Below are 18,265 nucleotides of genomic sequence, written 5' to 3'. Positions count from 1 at the left end.
ACAACATACAGAGATAAAAGCCAATCTGGTAATACTTGTCAACAAGTTTGTTGTTCAAAAAGTAGTAAATACAAGAGGTAGTAAAAACCATCAGAGTGTCCTGCCCTGGTTAGTCTGCCATTTTAGGTTAGCAACAATTGCAGCAAGTGTCTCAATACTTGCTTATAGTCAGCTAATATTTCTGTTTGATGTGCTGGCACATTCCCCTTTCAAATGAACAGGCCATGTGCTTGTTGTAGAGCAGCTTTAGACTCAAAACTCTAGTCATAAAAGCCTCGTCGGCAACTAGTTTTCCTAGAAGAGTACTTTGATTAGGGCCACCCTCTCACATGACCCCGTTGTCACCGAATCTGCTTGCCGACACCTCTCTTTTGGTTCTGAAGCTGGCAATTAGAAAGCAAATACCACCACTCATCAGCCTAATCAATTTGGTCCAGGGCCCACAGTTTGCTTACACTCCCCCTCCATCTGAACTGCCAAACAGAGCCACTGGACTATATACAGCCCTGTGAAAACAAAACCCTATGAAGGTTCCTAAGCTAACATCTTGTTACTAACCAGTCATAATGACAGAAGTGACAAAACCAGCATATCTTAAAGAGGCTGTTGATATAAAAGCAGAACAAGACACATTTAACAAGTCTTTAAAAGCAAGCAAAGACAAAAAATCAAATCTCATTAAAGACATCTAGTAAAATTAAAACTCAGTGCATCTGCACATGCTTACATCTTTTCCCAATTACTTTTATATCCATCATAACGCAAGGGGAAGAAAAACACACACACATATATTTTTATGATAAACATTTCTTAGAGATAAATTAATTTAAATTAGCTTTACGACTTAATGAGATCTTCCCACATTCTTTATAAACTTTTCTTACAAAGAAGGTCAACCAGGTCTACACTTTTATGGGTCTCCATCCACAAAACTACATACTAGAAGTAACTTTGGGACAGCAATAGCACAAATTAAAACAATGGGGTTTTTTAAAAAAAAAAATTGACTAGCCTTTATTTGGCAATTGTATCACATTTTCATAGTTAATGTTAGTGCCCAAAGAACACCTACATAATCATCCTGTTGGCTTTTCCCTTCCAGAAATGGTCTTAAGAGATGCTATGCAAGTGTGCATACAGTATTTGGGCCAGTTCAGTGGCACAACCCTCACTGAAGAAAAAGAGTAAGTTGACTCTCAAGGCCGAACATCCGTTCTGATATCCTTTTGGAGGAGAGGAGGGGCTCCATTGCTGGAGGGGGAAAAAGAGACACCTGCTGGTGGGAGCCCCATTTCCATTTACTTGATGTGGCTTGCTGTCCAAAGCTTTGGTCAAGAGGTGCTGTTCAAGTTCACATTGTTCTATGAAATGGAATTCAGCTTAAGCTCAGGTTATCATGAGTGAGCATGGAGGTAGGGTACATTCCTTAACAGGATTAATAAAAACTGACAATCTGAATTTTTTAAAAAAAAATTCATCTGTGCATATTGCAAACTCTATCACAATTTAAAGATGGTGACATCCATGATGGTGACATCATGACCCATGATAATACCCTTAGACAGAGGTATTGGTCTCAAACAGACAAAGCACTTATTCAAGCTTGCCTATTTTTGAATGGAAATGCACATTTTAAAGGATAGTTTTATAGCAACCATGAACTGGGTATTTGGGTGTGGCACAATGTGTAGCAGGCAAACTGGACTTAAAGCTTGGTTCTGCAATTAGGTTATAAAATGGAAAATATACTTTGCAAACTGAAATGAGGAAAAATATGCTATTACTTGCATTTAGAGGATAACCCAAGAAAGGATCTTCCTTAGCAAATTAGTTGCCTTTACATGCACTGTTTGCAAAGTTCAGATTTGTTTTTTGTGCCTTAAGAACTGAACTTTAAAGCAGAGACTTCCACACTGTTTCAAATGGATGCATCATTTTTTAAATTAAGCACATATTTGTCCTGTCATGTGCAGTGAAAGCAAGTTGCATGAATTGGGACTATTAGGTGCAGAGTTTGTTTTTTTAAAAAAGATATGTACCATAGGATCAACAGCCACCTTTAAGGCCTGAGCAGCACAAAGGTGTTGCCTATGTGGTAAGTATGAGGTAGACATTTGCTGTAAACAGAATAATTTTGTTTCCCCATATGTAAACAATGTGGCTTAGAATTTCAGAAGCAGGGAGGAGCTGTCCTGCCTGCAATTCTGAAAGTCAGCCCTACTTGTGAATGTCAAGTCACAAGATGTTCTCTAAAGCACAGAAATGCCACTGTACTTACGTTTTTATGGGAAATCATAATGCAAAAAGTGAATATTTGAGTTATCAGAAACTCATTTATATGTAAACTCAGAGGTAGTTACTATCATCAGCACATAACATGTATACAGAAGTATAAAAAGTCTACATTTGATTTGTTCTGAGCAAGCAAGTATTCTGTAAAAGAAGAAAAGGGGGGGAAATTACATGGCATATTCCCTGAGCAAAGTTCTTTGTCCTGAGAAGGTTATTTTGTAATAGTGAGCATCCTCCAATATATAAAAATAAAACATAAACTTTCAATAATAAGATAAGTTTGATAGGCTCTCTTAGCAATTCAGTCTGTGGTTGCTGAAATTACTTATTTCATAATGATTTCAGGTTTGGAATTTTAGTGTATGTAAACAGGGGAATGGCCAGTTTTCAAATCCACCATTTCCATCTTGCTATAAAAAGTCAAGGAACTTTGGTTTACCTTTTCAAAGTGACCACGTTTTGCATCATTGCTGTTTAAACTGGTTACCATACCTGCTTGAAGGTTAAGCAATGCCACTTTGATTTGTCTACATAACTTAAATAAGTTTATACAACCCTTACATAAGGCAAGGAAGTACTCCTCTATACATATATCACATTCAGTATCGTCAAAAAAAAAGCTTTGCATTGTAGCACACCAAGAACTTCAGGATAAACCACTGAGATTTTTCCTCAAACACTGTCATGAATTCAAGCAAAGTTACATAGGATTTGTGCCCATTATTGAGGCCATTGATCCTCACACTTTTCCTGAAAAGGTGTTGGCGGCAGCAGCAGCACGGCATTTCTCGGGTTTGGTCAATCTGACAAGGGACATATGCCTTCCCTATGCAACTCCTATGCAGTGAATGGACTCACAGCAGGTACAGTCTATCAGAACTGACTTACAGGCTGTCAAAACAAGTTGTATTGTGAGCAATGGAACAACAGTAGAAAGTGCATCCTGAAGACTCTGGTCAAACCCTTTTAGAAAGTAGAGATCTACCTGATTTTCACTCACATGTTCTTGCCCATGGGAAGAAAATGTTTTTGCTCATAGATTTATCATCAAGCTTTCTTTGTGAATGGGAGGCAATACAGAGAACACTTCAAAGGAAGTTCTGGCTGTGCATATGGTGGGTTGGAGTCTAATCTTTAGTGGAGTAGCATTCTGTCTTCAGAAACTCCTTCCATGAACAGAAGGCAAGTTGGGGTCATGCAAGGGGCCCTTCTGCTGCAGAAGGGATCCTTGCAGGAGCACAACTCTTCTTCCATTTAGGGAAGCAGCTTCCAACAATGAAGTGCTGTTCTAGCAAAGGGTTATAATCCAATCTTCTATCTTGATTGATATGTAACTGAAACCTCCAAATTGCCACATTTTAATCATCTACAAATGAAGTAGCTTTAAATCAACCAAACTTAAAAGATGGCCAAAACGTAACATCAGGAATGGCCAAACACATTGTCTACAGGCAAGTAGCCAATGTCCATAGCCAGTAGCCATTCAGGTCATTGTCTTAATTTATAAGAGAAATACGTTAGATTTAAGATCTGCAATCTGACAGTGTTTACTTCTTATTCCAATAATTTTATTATAAATCATATTTCTTGGTGAGGAAACTCTTGGAGCAAGTGTTACATCTAGTGTGTATGTGAGGGCAACGGCCATGTGTCATAGCTTTTGATTATTGTTTTATTATGCAGAGTTCACTAAAGATTCAGTACTAAACAATGGCATTAAGGAAGGTCGAGGGATCCATTTCAGTTGGCATTTTCCTCTGTGTTCACTTCTCAAAAGTCAGAAAATTCACTTCACACGTGGCATGTCACTAGCAAAAATCAAATAAGAGAAGAAGCTGCTGCTGCTGCCACCTTCCTAACACTTCAAAGTCTGCACAATACACAAAGAGTCGGACAAGGTGATCTCAACACCACTCAAAATAACTTCAGTCATGTACACATTCTCCCTCACAGTCACCTAACCTGCATTTTAACTTAACACATTATTTGAGATACCAGCACAGTAACTCCACATTCATTGTCTTGGGGGGAAGGGAAAGAGAGGGGAGCGCCTTAAACTCCTTAAACATTGTGGCAATTCTGAGGCATATTTAATTCAAGGCATTACCCTTTTTATGTCAAGAACAAGTAAAAAAACAAAGCATTTTTGTGCTGGGTAACAGGAGGAGAAGAAAACTACCCTGAACCCTACAGGGATGTCTTAATATCTTTAGTACCATGGTCTATTGGCAGGATTCAGAAGTGAAAGAAAATGTTGGTTGTCATGAAAAACGGTTGTGATTAGTTTCGTCTCCTTTTTTTCTTCAATAATCAAGATGACAACACACAAAGAAAAATTCCAGGAGTAAGCATCCAAAAATCACACAAACTATTGCTTTGCAATGGATGATGTATCCAAGGAAACAGAGAGTGTTGAATGTATACATTCAAGGTATGTGCACATTCATACAATGCAAAACACAAGACATTCAGCTCAAATGTGATTTGCTTGGAGTGACTGGTCTGTTTTTGTTTTTAAAGTAGAAGACCACAGTTCAACAGTAGTTAAAATTCCAGTTTGGTTGAAAGAGAAGTGAAATTCTTCTTCTTGTGCTTGAATGAGGTAGACATCCCAAGAGGGTAAGAAGATGAAAGGTTGCGACAAAGCTGTTTTAAGTCTTTTTCCTTTTTTGAACAGAGGGCCCCTTTCGGCTTTGTTCTTCAGGCGATGCAGATAACTTACTTGAAGTGGCTTCTTGTGGTGACCTGCTTGAACGTTCTAAGACATCTGCTCTTCCCTCCTGAGAACAGGATGGAGATGGGTAGCCATACGCCCCTCCCCCTTCTCTCAGGAACGCAGAGGTGGAGGCCTGGGGGTCTGCTTCGTATCTTCCCTGATAACTAGTGGGCTGCTGCGGAACAGTTTTGTGTGGGCAGTTCGCCACCATGTGCATGATACTCTGACAGTAATGGCACTTCTTTGGCTGTGGAGGTAGAGTACATTCCTTAGCATGATGATCAAGGCCACCACAATTGTAGCATCTGCAAAACAGAAAGTATGAAAATGGAGGGGCTTAAAAGAAAGCAGGCATGACGTTTTTTAGAACATAAGAACAGCCCTGCTGGATCAGGCCCAAGGCCCATCTAGTCCAGCATCTTGTTTCACACAGTGGCCCACCAGATGCCACTAGGAGCCTACAGGCAGGAGTTGAGGGCGTGCCCTCTCTTTTGTCCCCAAAGGAGGGCTAGGGAGCTCCTAACATGTAACTGTGCATACAGTACTGCACAAGAGGTTACAGACACACAACATTTCTCATATCTAGCCTTATGTTATTTAATTCATTCACAGTCATGTGAGGAGCACACCCCCTCTGTGTTTCCTCCCCAGTGCAAACAAAACAAATAAAACAAAGGAGACACACAGGACCTCTCTTGCTTTAAGAAATTGTAACTGAAGCAGCAGAATGTACATTCCAAAAAGCCATGTGATAGTAAATGGGGTTATCTATCTATCTATCTATCTATCTATCTATCTATCTATCTATCTATCTATCTATCTATCACATTCATATCTTGCTTTTTCCTCCGAGGCGCTCAGAGAGATGTACATGGTTATGTTTATCCTCACAACAAGACTGTGAGGTAGGTTAGGCTGAGAGATACATGGCTGGCCGAGTCACGCATTCAGTGCGTACATGTATATCTGCAAGAGTAGTGTCTGTTACTGAAGCAATATTTACCAACAAGTAGGTGAGGCCTACTTTGCCTGTTGACCAGGCAAAGTCATTTGGCCAGGCAAAGTCATTTGGCATAGATTACAGGGGAACTCGGAAAATTAGAATATCGTGCAAAAGTCCATTAATTTCAGTAATGCAAATTAAAAGGTGAAACTGATATACGAGACAGACGCATTACATGCAAAGCGAGATAAGTCAAGCCTTAATTTGTTATAATTGTAATGATCATGGCGTACAGCTCATGAAAACCCCAAATCCACAATCTCAGAAAATTAGAATATTACATGGAACCAAGAAGACAAGGATTGAAGAATAGAACAATATTGGACCTCTGAAAAGTATAAGCATGCATATGTATTCAGTACTTGGTTTGGGCCCCTTTTGCAGCAATTACTGCCTCAATGCGGCGTGGCATGGATGCTATCAGCCTGTGGCACTGATGAGGTATTATGGAAGACCAGGATGCTTCATTAGCGGCCTTCAGCTATTCTGCATTTGTTTGGTCTCATGTCTCTCATCCTTCTCTTGGCAATGCCCCATAGATTCTCTATGGGGTCAGGTCAGGCGAGTTTGCTGGCCAATCAAGCACAGTACACTGTATACTTTTCAGAGGTCCGATATTGTTCTATTCTTCAATCCTTGTCTTCTTGGTTCCATGTAATATTCTAATTTTCTGAGATTGTGGATTTGGGGTTTTCATGAGCTGTACGCCATGATCATCACAATTATAACAAATTAAGGCTTGACTTATCTCGCTTTGCATGTAATGCGTCTGTCTCATATATCAGTTTCACCTTTTAATTTGCATTACTGAAATTAATGGACTTTTGCACGATATTCTAATTTTCTGAGTTTCACCTGTATACTTATAGGAAAGTTCGAGAAATCAGATGTATGTAATAGAATTTTTTATTAATGTGCCCTTTTGTTACAAGGGAAGTAAAAGTACAGTTTGAAATTTATAGGATTTCATCTTCAAACATTATTAATTTTACTGAATAGTTACCCTCTATAGGAAGTTTGAATCTGAGAAGGATCTACTGCTTGGGCATATCATTTTGGATTAATTGATCTGATGATTGGGTGTTAAAAAATCTGTTAACAACAACAGTTAAAATATTATATTAAAAAAAACTCTCTCTTTTTTTTTACAGGAGGAGTTTGCCATTTCCTCCTGCCATGCAGTATGAGAGGATGCCTTTCAGAATCTTCCTACATCGCTGCTGCCTGAGCAGCAGGGATTCGAACTGGCAACCCTCTGCTTGTTAGTCAAGCATTTCCCCACAATGCCACTTAAGGTGGCCTGTAAAAGGTAGCACGTTTAGCTAATTTATATGGCAGGATTGTGTATGCAAGATTTGGTATCTGTAGGTTTCTGGGAAGTATGACTTTATTTTGCAAAATAAATTCTTAAAAATATATAATAGATGCTCATAATGCTACTTTACTCCACAACAAGGGAATACAAATGTAGAGATGGCAGGAATTTACATTCTATTAAATCCTTATCCAAAATCAAATGATGAAACCAGGGATACTGAACAAGTCACAGAAAAAGGTAGATTTTGCAATAAATCCTTATACAGTAGTTAATGCTGAAATCTATACAAGGCACATCTCCCTTGAAAGCTGCCTCAAACAATTTTGGACAGGCAGAGAACAAAAATAAATGAGAAAACAAAAAGTGAGCAATGAAAATTTTGAAACATGAAAAAGTTTCCTTGGCTGGAAAAGAGACCTGAGTGGTTAAGCTATAAGCTTCAAAGAAAAGGAACACTTCTTAAAAACCAAAAACTTTGAGCCAAATTTTAAAAGTGATTGTTTTTTAAAGAGTTATTTTACTTGTTTTCCTTTCAAACCCAATGCTATTTTCAAATGAAAACTGCTCTGTCAAAACGTGCCTCTATTTATTTAAAATATCTATTCACTACCCTTCAGTCTCAAGGCAGTCTACAACATATTTTTTTAAATACTTCCAAGCAACAATCAATTCATCTGATCACAAAAGTGCCAGAAGAGAGAGTCAACCAAAGAAGAGTCAGAATATCAAAGCACCACAAATAACCAAAACCACAGTCAGGGCGGGAGGGCGGGGAGAGTGAGGGAGTCTTGACCACTCACTTGAAAACAGCCAATCGGGGTGTTCTTCAACTTGGCACCTCTACAAAAAAGGCCCTGCCTCACATGTTGACCACCTACACCTCTGATGATAACATGGTGCAAGGCCTCAGATGACTATTGAAATTGGCAGGCAAGTTCACTTGGGAGTAGACAGTTCTTCAAATGTCCTATAAAAGACCTACATGCTGATTAGATCCTTATAGATAATGAATAGTACTTTGAATGGTGCACAGAAATGAACTGGCAAACAACGCAAATTGAAAAGAATTACATATGCTTAAAAAATGCAAACCCTGGAGGCCATATTTGTCATCATTCTGAACACATTTCAAAGGTAGCTCCATGTAAAGCTACCCTTGCTAACTGGGGGCAAAGAGGCACATTCCAAAGTGTATATTAAGCTTATATATATCATATGAATATATATAAAATATAAGTGTATATTAAGGTTCCATGTATATGGAACCAGGGAAGAACTGGCATATCAACTCCAGCTTAGCAGCCCTCCAGTGGCTACTGCTGGTGTCAACCCAATGTTCCTTTTTAGTCTGTGAGGCCTTTGGGGACAAGGCACCATCTTCTCCTTGTCATTCTTTTTCTATGTAAAGTGTTTTGGGAGCTTGTTGTTGCAGTAGAAGAAGAAAAGCAGTCTCTAAATAATCGTGCATTGTAGTACACTAATCTGAATGTGACCAAGGCACGGCCAGATCTGCCTTTAAAAAAAAGGGGGGGGGGTGCAATTGGTGCACCAGCCAAAGCTACACAACATCTCTGTCTTCCTTGGATTAAATCAGCATGTGAGCACATTCAGTTTGTTCACTGCACTCAAGCAATGATCCACAGCCTTCCTGGCTTCAGATGTTTTACTTTAGAAAAAAGACAACTGAGAGGAGATATGATAGAGGTCTATAAAATCATGCATGGTGTTGAGAAAGTGAAATTTTTCTCCCTCTCACGTAACACTAGAACCAGGTGTCATCCCATGAAATAGACTGACAAGAAATTTAGGACTGACAGAAGGAAGTACTTTTCCACACCATACATGTGTGAACCTGTAGAATTCTCTGGAATTCTCTATGAAATTCCATTTTCACACAACACATGTTTTAATCTGTGGAATTCTCTGCCACAAGATATGGTGACAGCCAACAGCCTGGGTGGGTTTAAGAAGGATTTAGATAAATTCATGGAGGACAGGTCTATCACAGGCCACCTCCAGCCTCAGAGGCAAGATGCCCCTAAATACCAGTTGTAAGGGGACAACAGCAGGAGAGAAGGGATGCCCGCAGCTCTTGCCTGTGGTCTTCCCAGAGGCATCTGGTGGACCACTGATGCTGGACTAGGTGGGCCTTGGGCCTGATCCAGCAGGGCTGTTCTTATGTTCTACACTTCAAATCTCCAGACAACCTCGCTCAACATTCTCATATACATGTTAAATAGCACGAGGAACAAGATGGAACTCAGTGGGATCCTATAGCTAAGGATTTGAGAAGGATTTCCCTCAGCACCATCTTCTGGGACTTCTCCTCAGTGCTTCCTAACCAGTGTTTCCTATAACAAGGATCTCCAGATGCTGATGACTACAGCTCCCAGAATCCCCAGCTGCAATGGCCTTTGGCTGAGGATTCTGGGAATTGTAGTCAACAACATCTGGAAATCCCTGTTACAGCCTGGGAACACTGTTTCTAACCCCATCCCATCAGGCAGCCCGGAATCATCCAGATACCTTCTGTAGCAACTGGCATGTCTCTATTTGCTGTCCCAAATCCTCCAGTAGTTTTCAGGCACACAGTCTCAAAGGAATGTATTAACAGCACTACACTAGTGTCGATATATAGTTAAACAAATTTGAAATGCGAGTGGATCCCTTCAGAACTGAAGAGAAAGTGCAACCATTATATATACAAAAAGGAAAGTATTTTACTGAATTAATTAATAGTCATGGCATGAACAGTCTTCCAACATATTTTAAAAAAACCTAACAGGTTTCATGGACTGGAGACCACTTCAACAGACACATGAAACACTATCTTGGAGAAGTGAATATATTATCTTCCTTATATTCCTTGGAGGAGTGAATATATTATATTCCTTCTAAAAGCGAGTTCAGGTGTTAAGCTCCTATCAGATATGCAAGTGAAAAAGGCCCACCTCAAAATAATGTGGCTTCAAAATATTTGAGGGGCTCTCGTTAGGTATGCAGAAGTAAATATGTTTGCAAATTAAATGAAATGTTTTAAACCCCCTAAATGTCCCCATAGCCTTTAGAATGCTGAGGGTCAGTTGTATGAGTGTCTTTTAGGTTTTTTTAAAAAATGAGAGAGGGTCGGGTGGAGAAGAGGGAAGGATTAGGATTTATTTATTTAAAATATTTATGCCCTGCCCCTTCAGTATACTGTGGCTCAGGGTGGCTCACAACATTTATAAAACAGATACAATGTAAAATGAGACTAATAAAATTAACCAAATTAAGGTTGGGGGATACATGAAGTTAAAACTATGCCTCCTTGGAATCTTTCAGAAGGCAGGAGAATTAATTTTAAAAGCCCTTTCCCATTCTTCAGAATTAACAGCTCAGTATAAGGTGGAAGGTCTTAACAATAGTGGAAGGTCTTTGCAGGGAAGGGAAGGCATCAATTCCCCTTTCTCGATACCCTAGAAATGCACTACAAGGCCTTTGTCCAGGTTGGCTGGTGCCTGGAACAATAGCACTCCCCATCTAATGAATTCGACTGTAGATCATGAAAATATATACTACAAAGGCCTTTTGCAGGAACGGACTTATCACCATCAAGTACAAAGGGTACTTCAGGTAAATTGCTTATAATGTTTTTTGAAAAATCAGTTTGAACAAAGCCCACTAGAGGGCAGTAAATACCTAAACATTCCCTATCCCTCATGCAGTTAAAACAAAAAACAAAAAAAAAAAATGTTTCGGATACAATCATAATTTTGTGTGGGTGTGTCTGAGGAAAACCCCTCAAAAATAAAATATGCATAGTTATTTAACATTCTACTATTAATGAATATATTAATGTGAACACTGAACAGTGATGCTTTCAGTAATGTGAACACTGAAAGCAGAACTATATGGAACATCCAATGCAAAATTTGAAATACAAAGTAGCAGAACAATGCTTTTTGTAAGGAGGCAAAACTCTTCTAGAGAAAGAAAATTCCTAATATTGCTACAAATGAGGTGTGTCGATCCAATTTTCTAGAGCCCACGCCACTGAAACAGAATTGAGCGGCACAAGAAGCTGTGTGCTTGCATAGCTCGCCTCTTTTTCAGCAGGGCTTGCGAAGGAGGATTTTCCGCTGCATTGTGCTAATGGGATTTTGCAGCAGCAGGACATTATTTGATACTATTCCTGCCATTTGGTTGAAAAACACTGTTTGCAGGAGACTGTATCCATCACAGTACTAGGGGGCCTCTTCAGAGAGCAGGGTTCCCCTCAAAAGCCTTCTGTAGCAGCCATGCTATGAATGCCGTCCCCTATTAGAAAGAACAGTTTCTATGAAAACTGGAAGGAAACAGCTTTAAAAATACTCCCAAGGTTCTCAGTGGATACATGGAGAGCAGTCCAAAGGAACTCAAGAAGTCTGAGACAAGCAAGATTTATCAGAAGCACTTTGGGGACCATTTTCCAAGGTTTGCTTTTTGCACCAGAGTCCCTCACAAGGGACTTGAGTAAAAGTGAAGGAACAGGCTCAGTGGGAAGAAGAATGTAGTCTTACAGTCTAAAGTTTTCCAAGGCTAAGCCTGCATAATATCTGGTTATGTACCATAATATAACCATAATATCTGGTTATAATATCTGGTTTAATATCTGGTCTATTCTAAAATTCAAGACCCGATTTCGGGAGTTTTAATCACTGTAATAGTTTAATTGTTGTTTTAAAATGTTTTTAAATTGTTATATTGTTTTTAAATTTGTTTTAGCTCTTTACTGTTTTAGTGGTTTATTTTAATTGTAAACCGCCCTGAGCCATTTTGGAAGGGCGGTATACAAATCAAATCAAATCAAATCAAATCAAAAAGTAATAAGCATTCTACAGAAAAGATACCCTTAGGCATAGCTAGATGCTTTAAAATGTGTTTCCCCTCCTTCCCCAACCCATAGAAGCACTTTGTACATGATCCCACACACATTTATTGACAGGGAGGAAGCAGGACCACACCTTCTGGCCTTGCCCTCTGATGCTGAAGCAACTGCTTGTCATGCCCCGAGGTTTAAATGTCCAGCTTTCATAAGGAAGGGACGGGGCCCAATCCAAGTACGTCAAGTAAGCAGGAACCCTTGTCCACAGTTCACCTAGGGTTCCCACTCACATGAAGTGCATGTTTCTGATTCAAGCCAAACACATCATGGTCACCAGGGGCTGTTGAGGGTAATTCACCACCTATGAATTTTCTGTGACCTGAGATTTTTCTCAAGTACACTGGACTTCAAAACTGTAACATTACCCATTCCTAACTAATGGTTTTATAGCTTACACAGTCCTAGTGGAAATAGGCTTTATTTATTTATGTATTTATCAAATTTGTACACTGCCCTAAACTTTCATCTCCAGGAGGTTTCTTTCTACACAAAAAACCCTTGGGTTTTATCAAGGTTGATATTTATTTAGAATTAAAATGTTAAAATCACAGTTTTTCATATATGTTGGTATAGTAAGACTATTCTGATGTACTGGGTTTGAAGAAATATGCAGCCACAGATCACAACCCTAGACACATATAACAACAAACAGGGCAGAGAATCTACATAGCTATGCTTCATGGCACCTGCTACTTTGCAAGAGGAGAACAACAATGTTGTTGTGCCTGTCAGGGAGAGAATATCTTGCTCAATAAACCATGCAGTAAGGTAGGTCTACGGATGTGGTGAGTCAGCCATACCACCACAACTCCTTTCCCCCAGATTATCAAGGACTGTAGAAGTTTGGCTCACTGCATGGATGGAAGTTACCAACTTTGAACAGAGAACCATGACACTAACAGAGAACCAGCCCATGTTCAGATGACACAGCAGAAGTCGGACCTTCAGTTCCCGGAATTTGGTGGTGAGACTGACTTCTGACAGGGGGAGGGGACATGTGCCAATATGGGTTGTGTCATCCAAATGCACCAATGCTGGGATATTTTTCACACACACACACCCACACTTTATTAGAATAAAACGTATAGTTCAGAACAAAATTAATCCAAACACAAACAGCAAAACAGCATATGACAAACTCTGATTCATCAATCCATCCACATTCTGGGTTAAGAAGACAACCGTAATTCTCCCATTTGGTATAAAGAAAGAAATCTGACAACGTTACATAAAGAGAGTTATCTGCGGTCTGGTTTGCACGGGACCAAATAATATGAGTTAACTTTTCTGAGATCGCGATATGCCATAGATGCTTATACCATATATCCATCAATATGGTTTGATTTTTCCAGTGCTTGGCTATAGCTAACCTGGCAGCAGTTACCATAAACACCACTAATTCTTTTGATGACACATCTGTGTTGACCCCAGAAAATATATTTACTAACGCCAGCTGGGGGCATAATCCTATTTTCTCATTTGTGATTTTTCTCATTTGTGATTTTGCTCATCTCTGTGAATACCTCTGACCAAAAGTGTAAAACCCTGGGGCAGGTCCACCAAAGATGAAAATAGGTTCCCTTCATCCCACAACCACTTCAGCAAAGTGGAAAACAGTCTTTATGAATTACTGGGGTCAGGCACCATAAATGAAAAACTTTGAGGAAGTTCTCCTTATTTTGGGCTGAGGAGGAAGAAACTGGCTTGCATTTCCAAATGTTCAACCACTCCTTGTCTTTGATTTCCTGGTAGAAGTCATTTTCCTAAGATACTTTGAGGCCAGGTAGAGGGTTACATGTATGGTTTATAATCAGCTCATATAATTTTGAAGCCACACCCTTAATGGAGTCCAAGTCTCCCAAAACCAGTACTTCAAATTTTGTTAATTGTCTATTGGCTTGAGCTGTTATTTCTGGGGTGGATATAAAGGATCTGCATTGTAAAAGATGTATCCATGTACATTGCAGAGGACCCAGAAATTTCCCCTAAAGTCTCTAGGTTGATGGGCTTTCCCAGTGTTATCATATTCCACCCGACTTTAGGTTCCCAACCTGACATCTGTAACTGACTCGCAACTTTTGAATACAGATGAGTTGAGAACCCAAGGTTGGCACAATATGACAGAATTGGTGGGTTTGGAAGACATACTCAATTCAGCATATGGCACCCCTCCACAAGAAGATGGTTTCTCCAGATTCTGGGAACTGGAGGTTTTGTTTTTACCATGTTGTCTGAATCCATCCTGAGAGTGTGTGGAATTTCATTTTCAGAGTTGTTTGCTCCGGAGGCTGCCGATAGGAATGACACACAGACTTTTTTGAAGGCATATAGGTAGATTTCCCCACTCCTGCTCCCTATTCCAGCCACATCTCAATTAACCCCACACAACAGTCTTGGGTGATGCTTCTTAACTGCATCTTGTGCATTAGTCATTGTGCTCCACTCTTTTCGTATTTTTGTTGGTGCAGTGGCTCATGAGATCAGGCCATAAATCTTCTTTGTATGGCACAGGAGAAAAATATGCAAGAATTAGATTTGGCATGATGTTACTTTCATTTTTTGGTGTTTTTTTTTTTAATGCAATCAGGCACACGTGTGTATATTAAGCAGTAAGTTGCATTCTGTATCAGTTGTCTCTAGTATTTTGCAAATACTAAAAAGCAAACAAAATTAGATTAATATCTACCCTTGGAATATAAAACAGGGAAAATACCCATGTTGATCTGACCATCCAGGCTGAAACAAGGGAGAACACGAGTTCAGACAATGTAACTGAAGACTGATACTTTATTATATCTATGTCTCTCTCTTCTCTGACAGATAGAATTACATTTAAAAGTTACCTCCATTCCAGTAAGAATTAAATCCATTCTGGGAAAAAATCTATGTGCCATGTTGATAGAATAAAAAGGATAATTTTTTGTTTCAGAAAATTAAATTAGGTTAACTTCTTTCGTTAAGGTTCATATACATCCAGAAGCCCACCCTTTTCTTTAAGAGTTCTAAAGCAGGCTAAGGGGCTTCTGTAACAGAGCAAGCAGCAGCCACAGACAAATCCATTTAATGAGTCATTATGATATGTACTGCATTATCCAATTCAGCAATTGAATAACTTCTTGCAGATATATATGGATGTGGCCTTGACAGATACATGCCTACCCTGAAACCTTCCCTTAGTTACTGTTTTAAAAGATCAGACTATGTTGTAATGGAGATGTGGTTCTTCCCACTTGTCACCAAGCAAAACAAATTTGCAGCAGAAGAGCTGCATTAAAATGGTGTATGCATCCTCTTTGTATTTTTTTTAAACTTAGGGGATGAATGATTCAGTTCTCCAGAATTATGTTCGTTCATTCCTTGTCACTCACTCTTTTCCCCCAGATCACACCTCTGTTCTTAATTGGTTTCATTTTCAAGGGGTTTACACCAAAATGAAGACAGATAGCCACCTTGAGTGCACAAATATCATTTGGCATTATCTATGTATATTAAGATGGGTGCATCAAAGAACTCAATAGCAATAGCAATAGCACTTACATTTATATACCGCTCTATAGCCGGAGCTCTCTAAGCGGTTTACAATGATTTAGCATATTGCCCCCAACATTCTGGGTACTCATTTTACCGACCTCGGAAGGATGGAAGGCTGAGTCAACCTTGAGCCCCTGGTCAGGATCGAACTTGTAACCTTCTGGTTACAGGGCAGCAGTTTTACCACTGCGCCACCAGGGGCTCTGCTCAAACCAGGGGCTCTGCTCAAAACTCAAAACAGCTGAATCCCTTTCAGTCTTCTCATAAGAACATAAAAACAGCCCTGCTGGATCAGGCCCAAGGCCCATCTAGTCCAGTATCCCATTCCCCACAGTGGCCCATGAGATGCTTCTAGGGAGCTCACAGGCAAGAGGTGAGGGCATGCCCTCTCTCCTGCTGTTATTCCCCTGCTACTGGTATTGAGAGGCATCGTGCCGATGTTGTATTGTATATACTGCAACATCTGAAACCTAGTCCATTAGAAAACACACAAAATACTTCATAGGACTTAATGTGGTCTGTCAAATACATTCCATAAGTATCCAGAGTAAATTCTGTCCTTGCTTATGTGACAGCACCAAATAATTTATTTTATAATTGGTGTTTCTGAAGTGAAGCTAAAACTGAAGATCTGCTATAATAGACACAATTCTTTCTATCAGTTGGAATACAATGTAGAAAAGGAATAGCTGGTATCTTAAACATTCTTACTGAATTAGAATAATGGCACAAAACTATATCTTTCCCTCAGATCTGATTAATGAAAACGTTTATGAAGATCCTGAATATACGTGTTTAACTCTTAGAACTTCTCCTCTAGCAAGAGAGTCCACTTTGGTGCAAAGCAGCTGTTTAGGTGGGCCAACAGAGAACAAGACATTTTCTACGTGGCAGCCCTTCAGATATTTGAAGTGGCCTCAGATATCTGAAGACTGGCATCATATCCCTTTAATCTCTTCTTCACTCTCCACTCCTTTAACCAAGCCTCATAGGAGCAACATGTGTCCCCCTCCCAGCACTTAAAAAATAATATGCATGTACTTGCAAACTTAGTAGTTTTTATTTATTTATTTATTTATTTTAATTTTCATGCCATCAAAGCAAGCAAGTCACATTGTGTGTCATAGAAATCCAAACAGATTTGTGGTATCTAATAGATGAGGGTGGGGGGAATGCACATACATGTATTTGAAGTAGCTTCCCAGAACTCTTGAACATGGTTGAACAATAATTATAGAAGTTGTGTGCTGATGAGGTTTAGACTAAACTCAGGACAGGAGAAGAAACCTGATTAAAATTTTGTTCTGTTCTGCTAGGAGAATGTTTTTGTTACTTGTCCTGAGTCTTTGGGGATATGCCAAAAATCCTGAAGAATCAAACAGTAAACAAGATCATTTAATATAGGGAGCTGAAATATGAAGCTGAATTCAAATTGCATTTACTGGTCTATTTTTTTCTAGCTTGAAGATTACATTTATTTTATGAATTACACCACCCATGGCCTACATTTTCCAGTGGGAAGGGACTTGTAAATAATTGGCTTCAATTACTGCTCAGCTGACCTAAGCAACAGGGAAAACAAGCACAATTGTCTTTTTCATGCTGACCTATAAGACGATTTGGAACACAAATCCAATATACATGGCAAATAGCATTATCATTTGTGCTGTTTCACAATATTTGTTGCCAGAAACACAGAATTATCCATTGGTGACAATGTGCAGGGAACTTTGAATCATTTACTTACTAGCCAACTCTTTTTTTTCCTTTTCATTTTTAAAACGTTAAGAGTTCATTAAAAATAGTATTTTGGAAACTGGCAGAGTTTTAAAACAGTGACTGGTAGAGTTCTAAAAGCTTTGAAAGATAGTATTCGGTTTACAACAAATTTAGTGAATGTTCCATGTGTTCTAAAATGCTGAGTAGGAACGGTTAAGCACCAACAACAGATGAAGGGTGCAATCCGAAAGCACACCTATTTGAGAGTAAGTACAATTGAACATAATAGAACTTATTTCTAAACACAATGGCACAGGATCAGGCTGGGGGATTTATTAAAATAAAGATGCATCAATCCATTAACTTTCCAGAAAACTTAAGGAAATAAGTATACTGGAAAGCAAAACAAAGGAGAATTAATTAATTAATTAATTAATTCCTTATACCAGAGATACAAAATCAACCATATATATTTAAAGTTTATTAATATGTTCAGTGTTGCTTAGGAGTGCAAATGCCTTGAGCCTAATTTAATAATCAATCTTTGCCTAATGGCTAATTCAGCTAGTGCATCAAAACCAAAATTGAGATAAATACATACTACTGTGTAACTATAGGTAATCTGACATTTCATAACATCAAAATTATTGTTATTGTTTATTTACGGCATTCCTGCATGGCCAAAGGCTGGATATTAAAAAAAAATTATTCACAGTACTCTCTTAAACCTAGAAATCTCACATGTAATTTCCTGGAATTGAACCCTAATGCATTATGCAAAAG

At 39.0% G+C, this 18,265-nt stretch overlaps 1 protein-coding gene across 2 annotated transcripts in view; it reads right to left on the bottom strand.

Moving 5' to 3' along the window:
- Nucleotides 1-998: 998 nt before the first annotated feature.
- LIN28B (lin-28 homolog B) overlaps nucleotides 999-18,265 on the bottom strand; it is a 142,357-nt gene continuing 125,090 nt past the window's right edge. For both annotated transcript variants that reach the window (XM_053259392.1, XM_053260235.1), the window contains exon 5: nucleotides 999-5,313. In XM_053259392.1, the coding sequence (XP_053115367.1) occupies nucleotides 4,944-5,313 (370 nt within the window). In that variant the 3' untranslated portion in view covers nucleotides 999-4,943. The remainder of the gene's footprint in view (nucleotides 5,314-18,265) is intronic.

Source organism: Hemicordylus capensis, chromosome 1 (assembly GCF_027244095.1).
Source record: "Hemicordylus capensis ecotype Gifberg chromosome 1, rHemCap1.1.pri, whole genome shotgun sequence".
Taxonomy (NCBI): domain Eukaryota; kingdom Metazoa; phylum Chordata; class Lepidosauria; order Squamata; family Cordylidae; genus Hemicordylus; species Hemicordylus capensis.
This window is presented reverse-complemented; position numbering and strand designations above follow the sequence as displayed.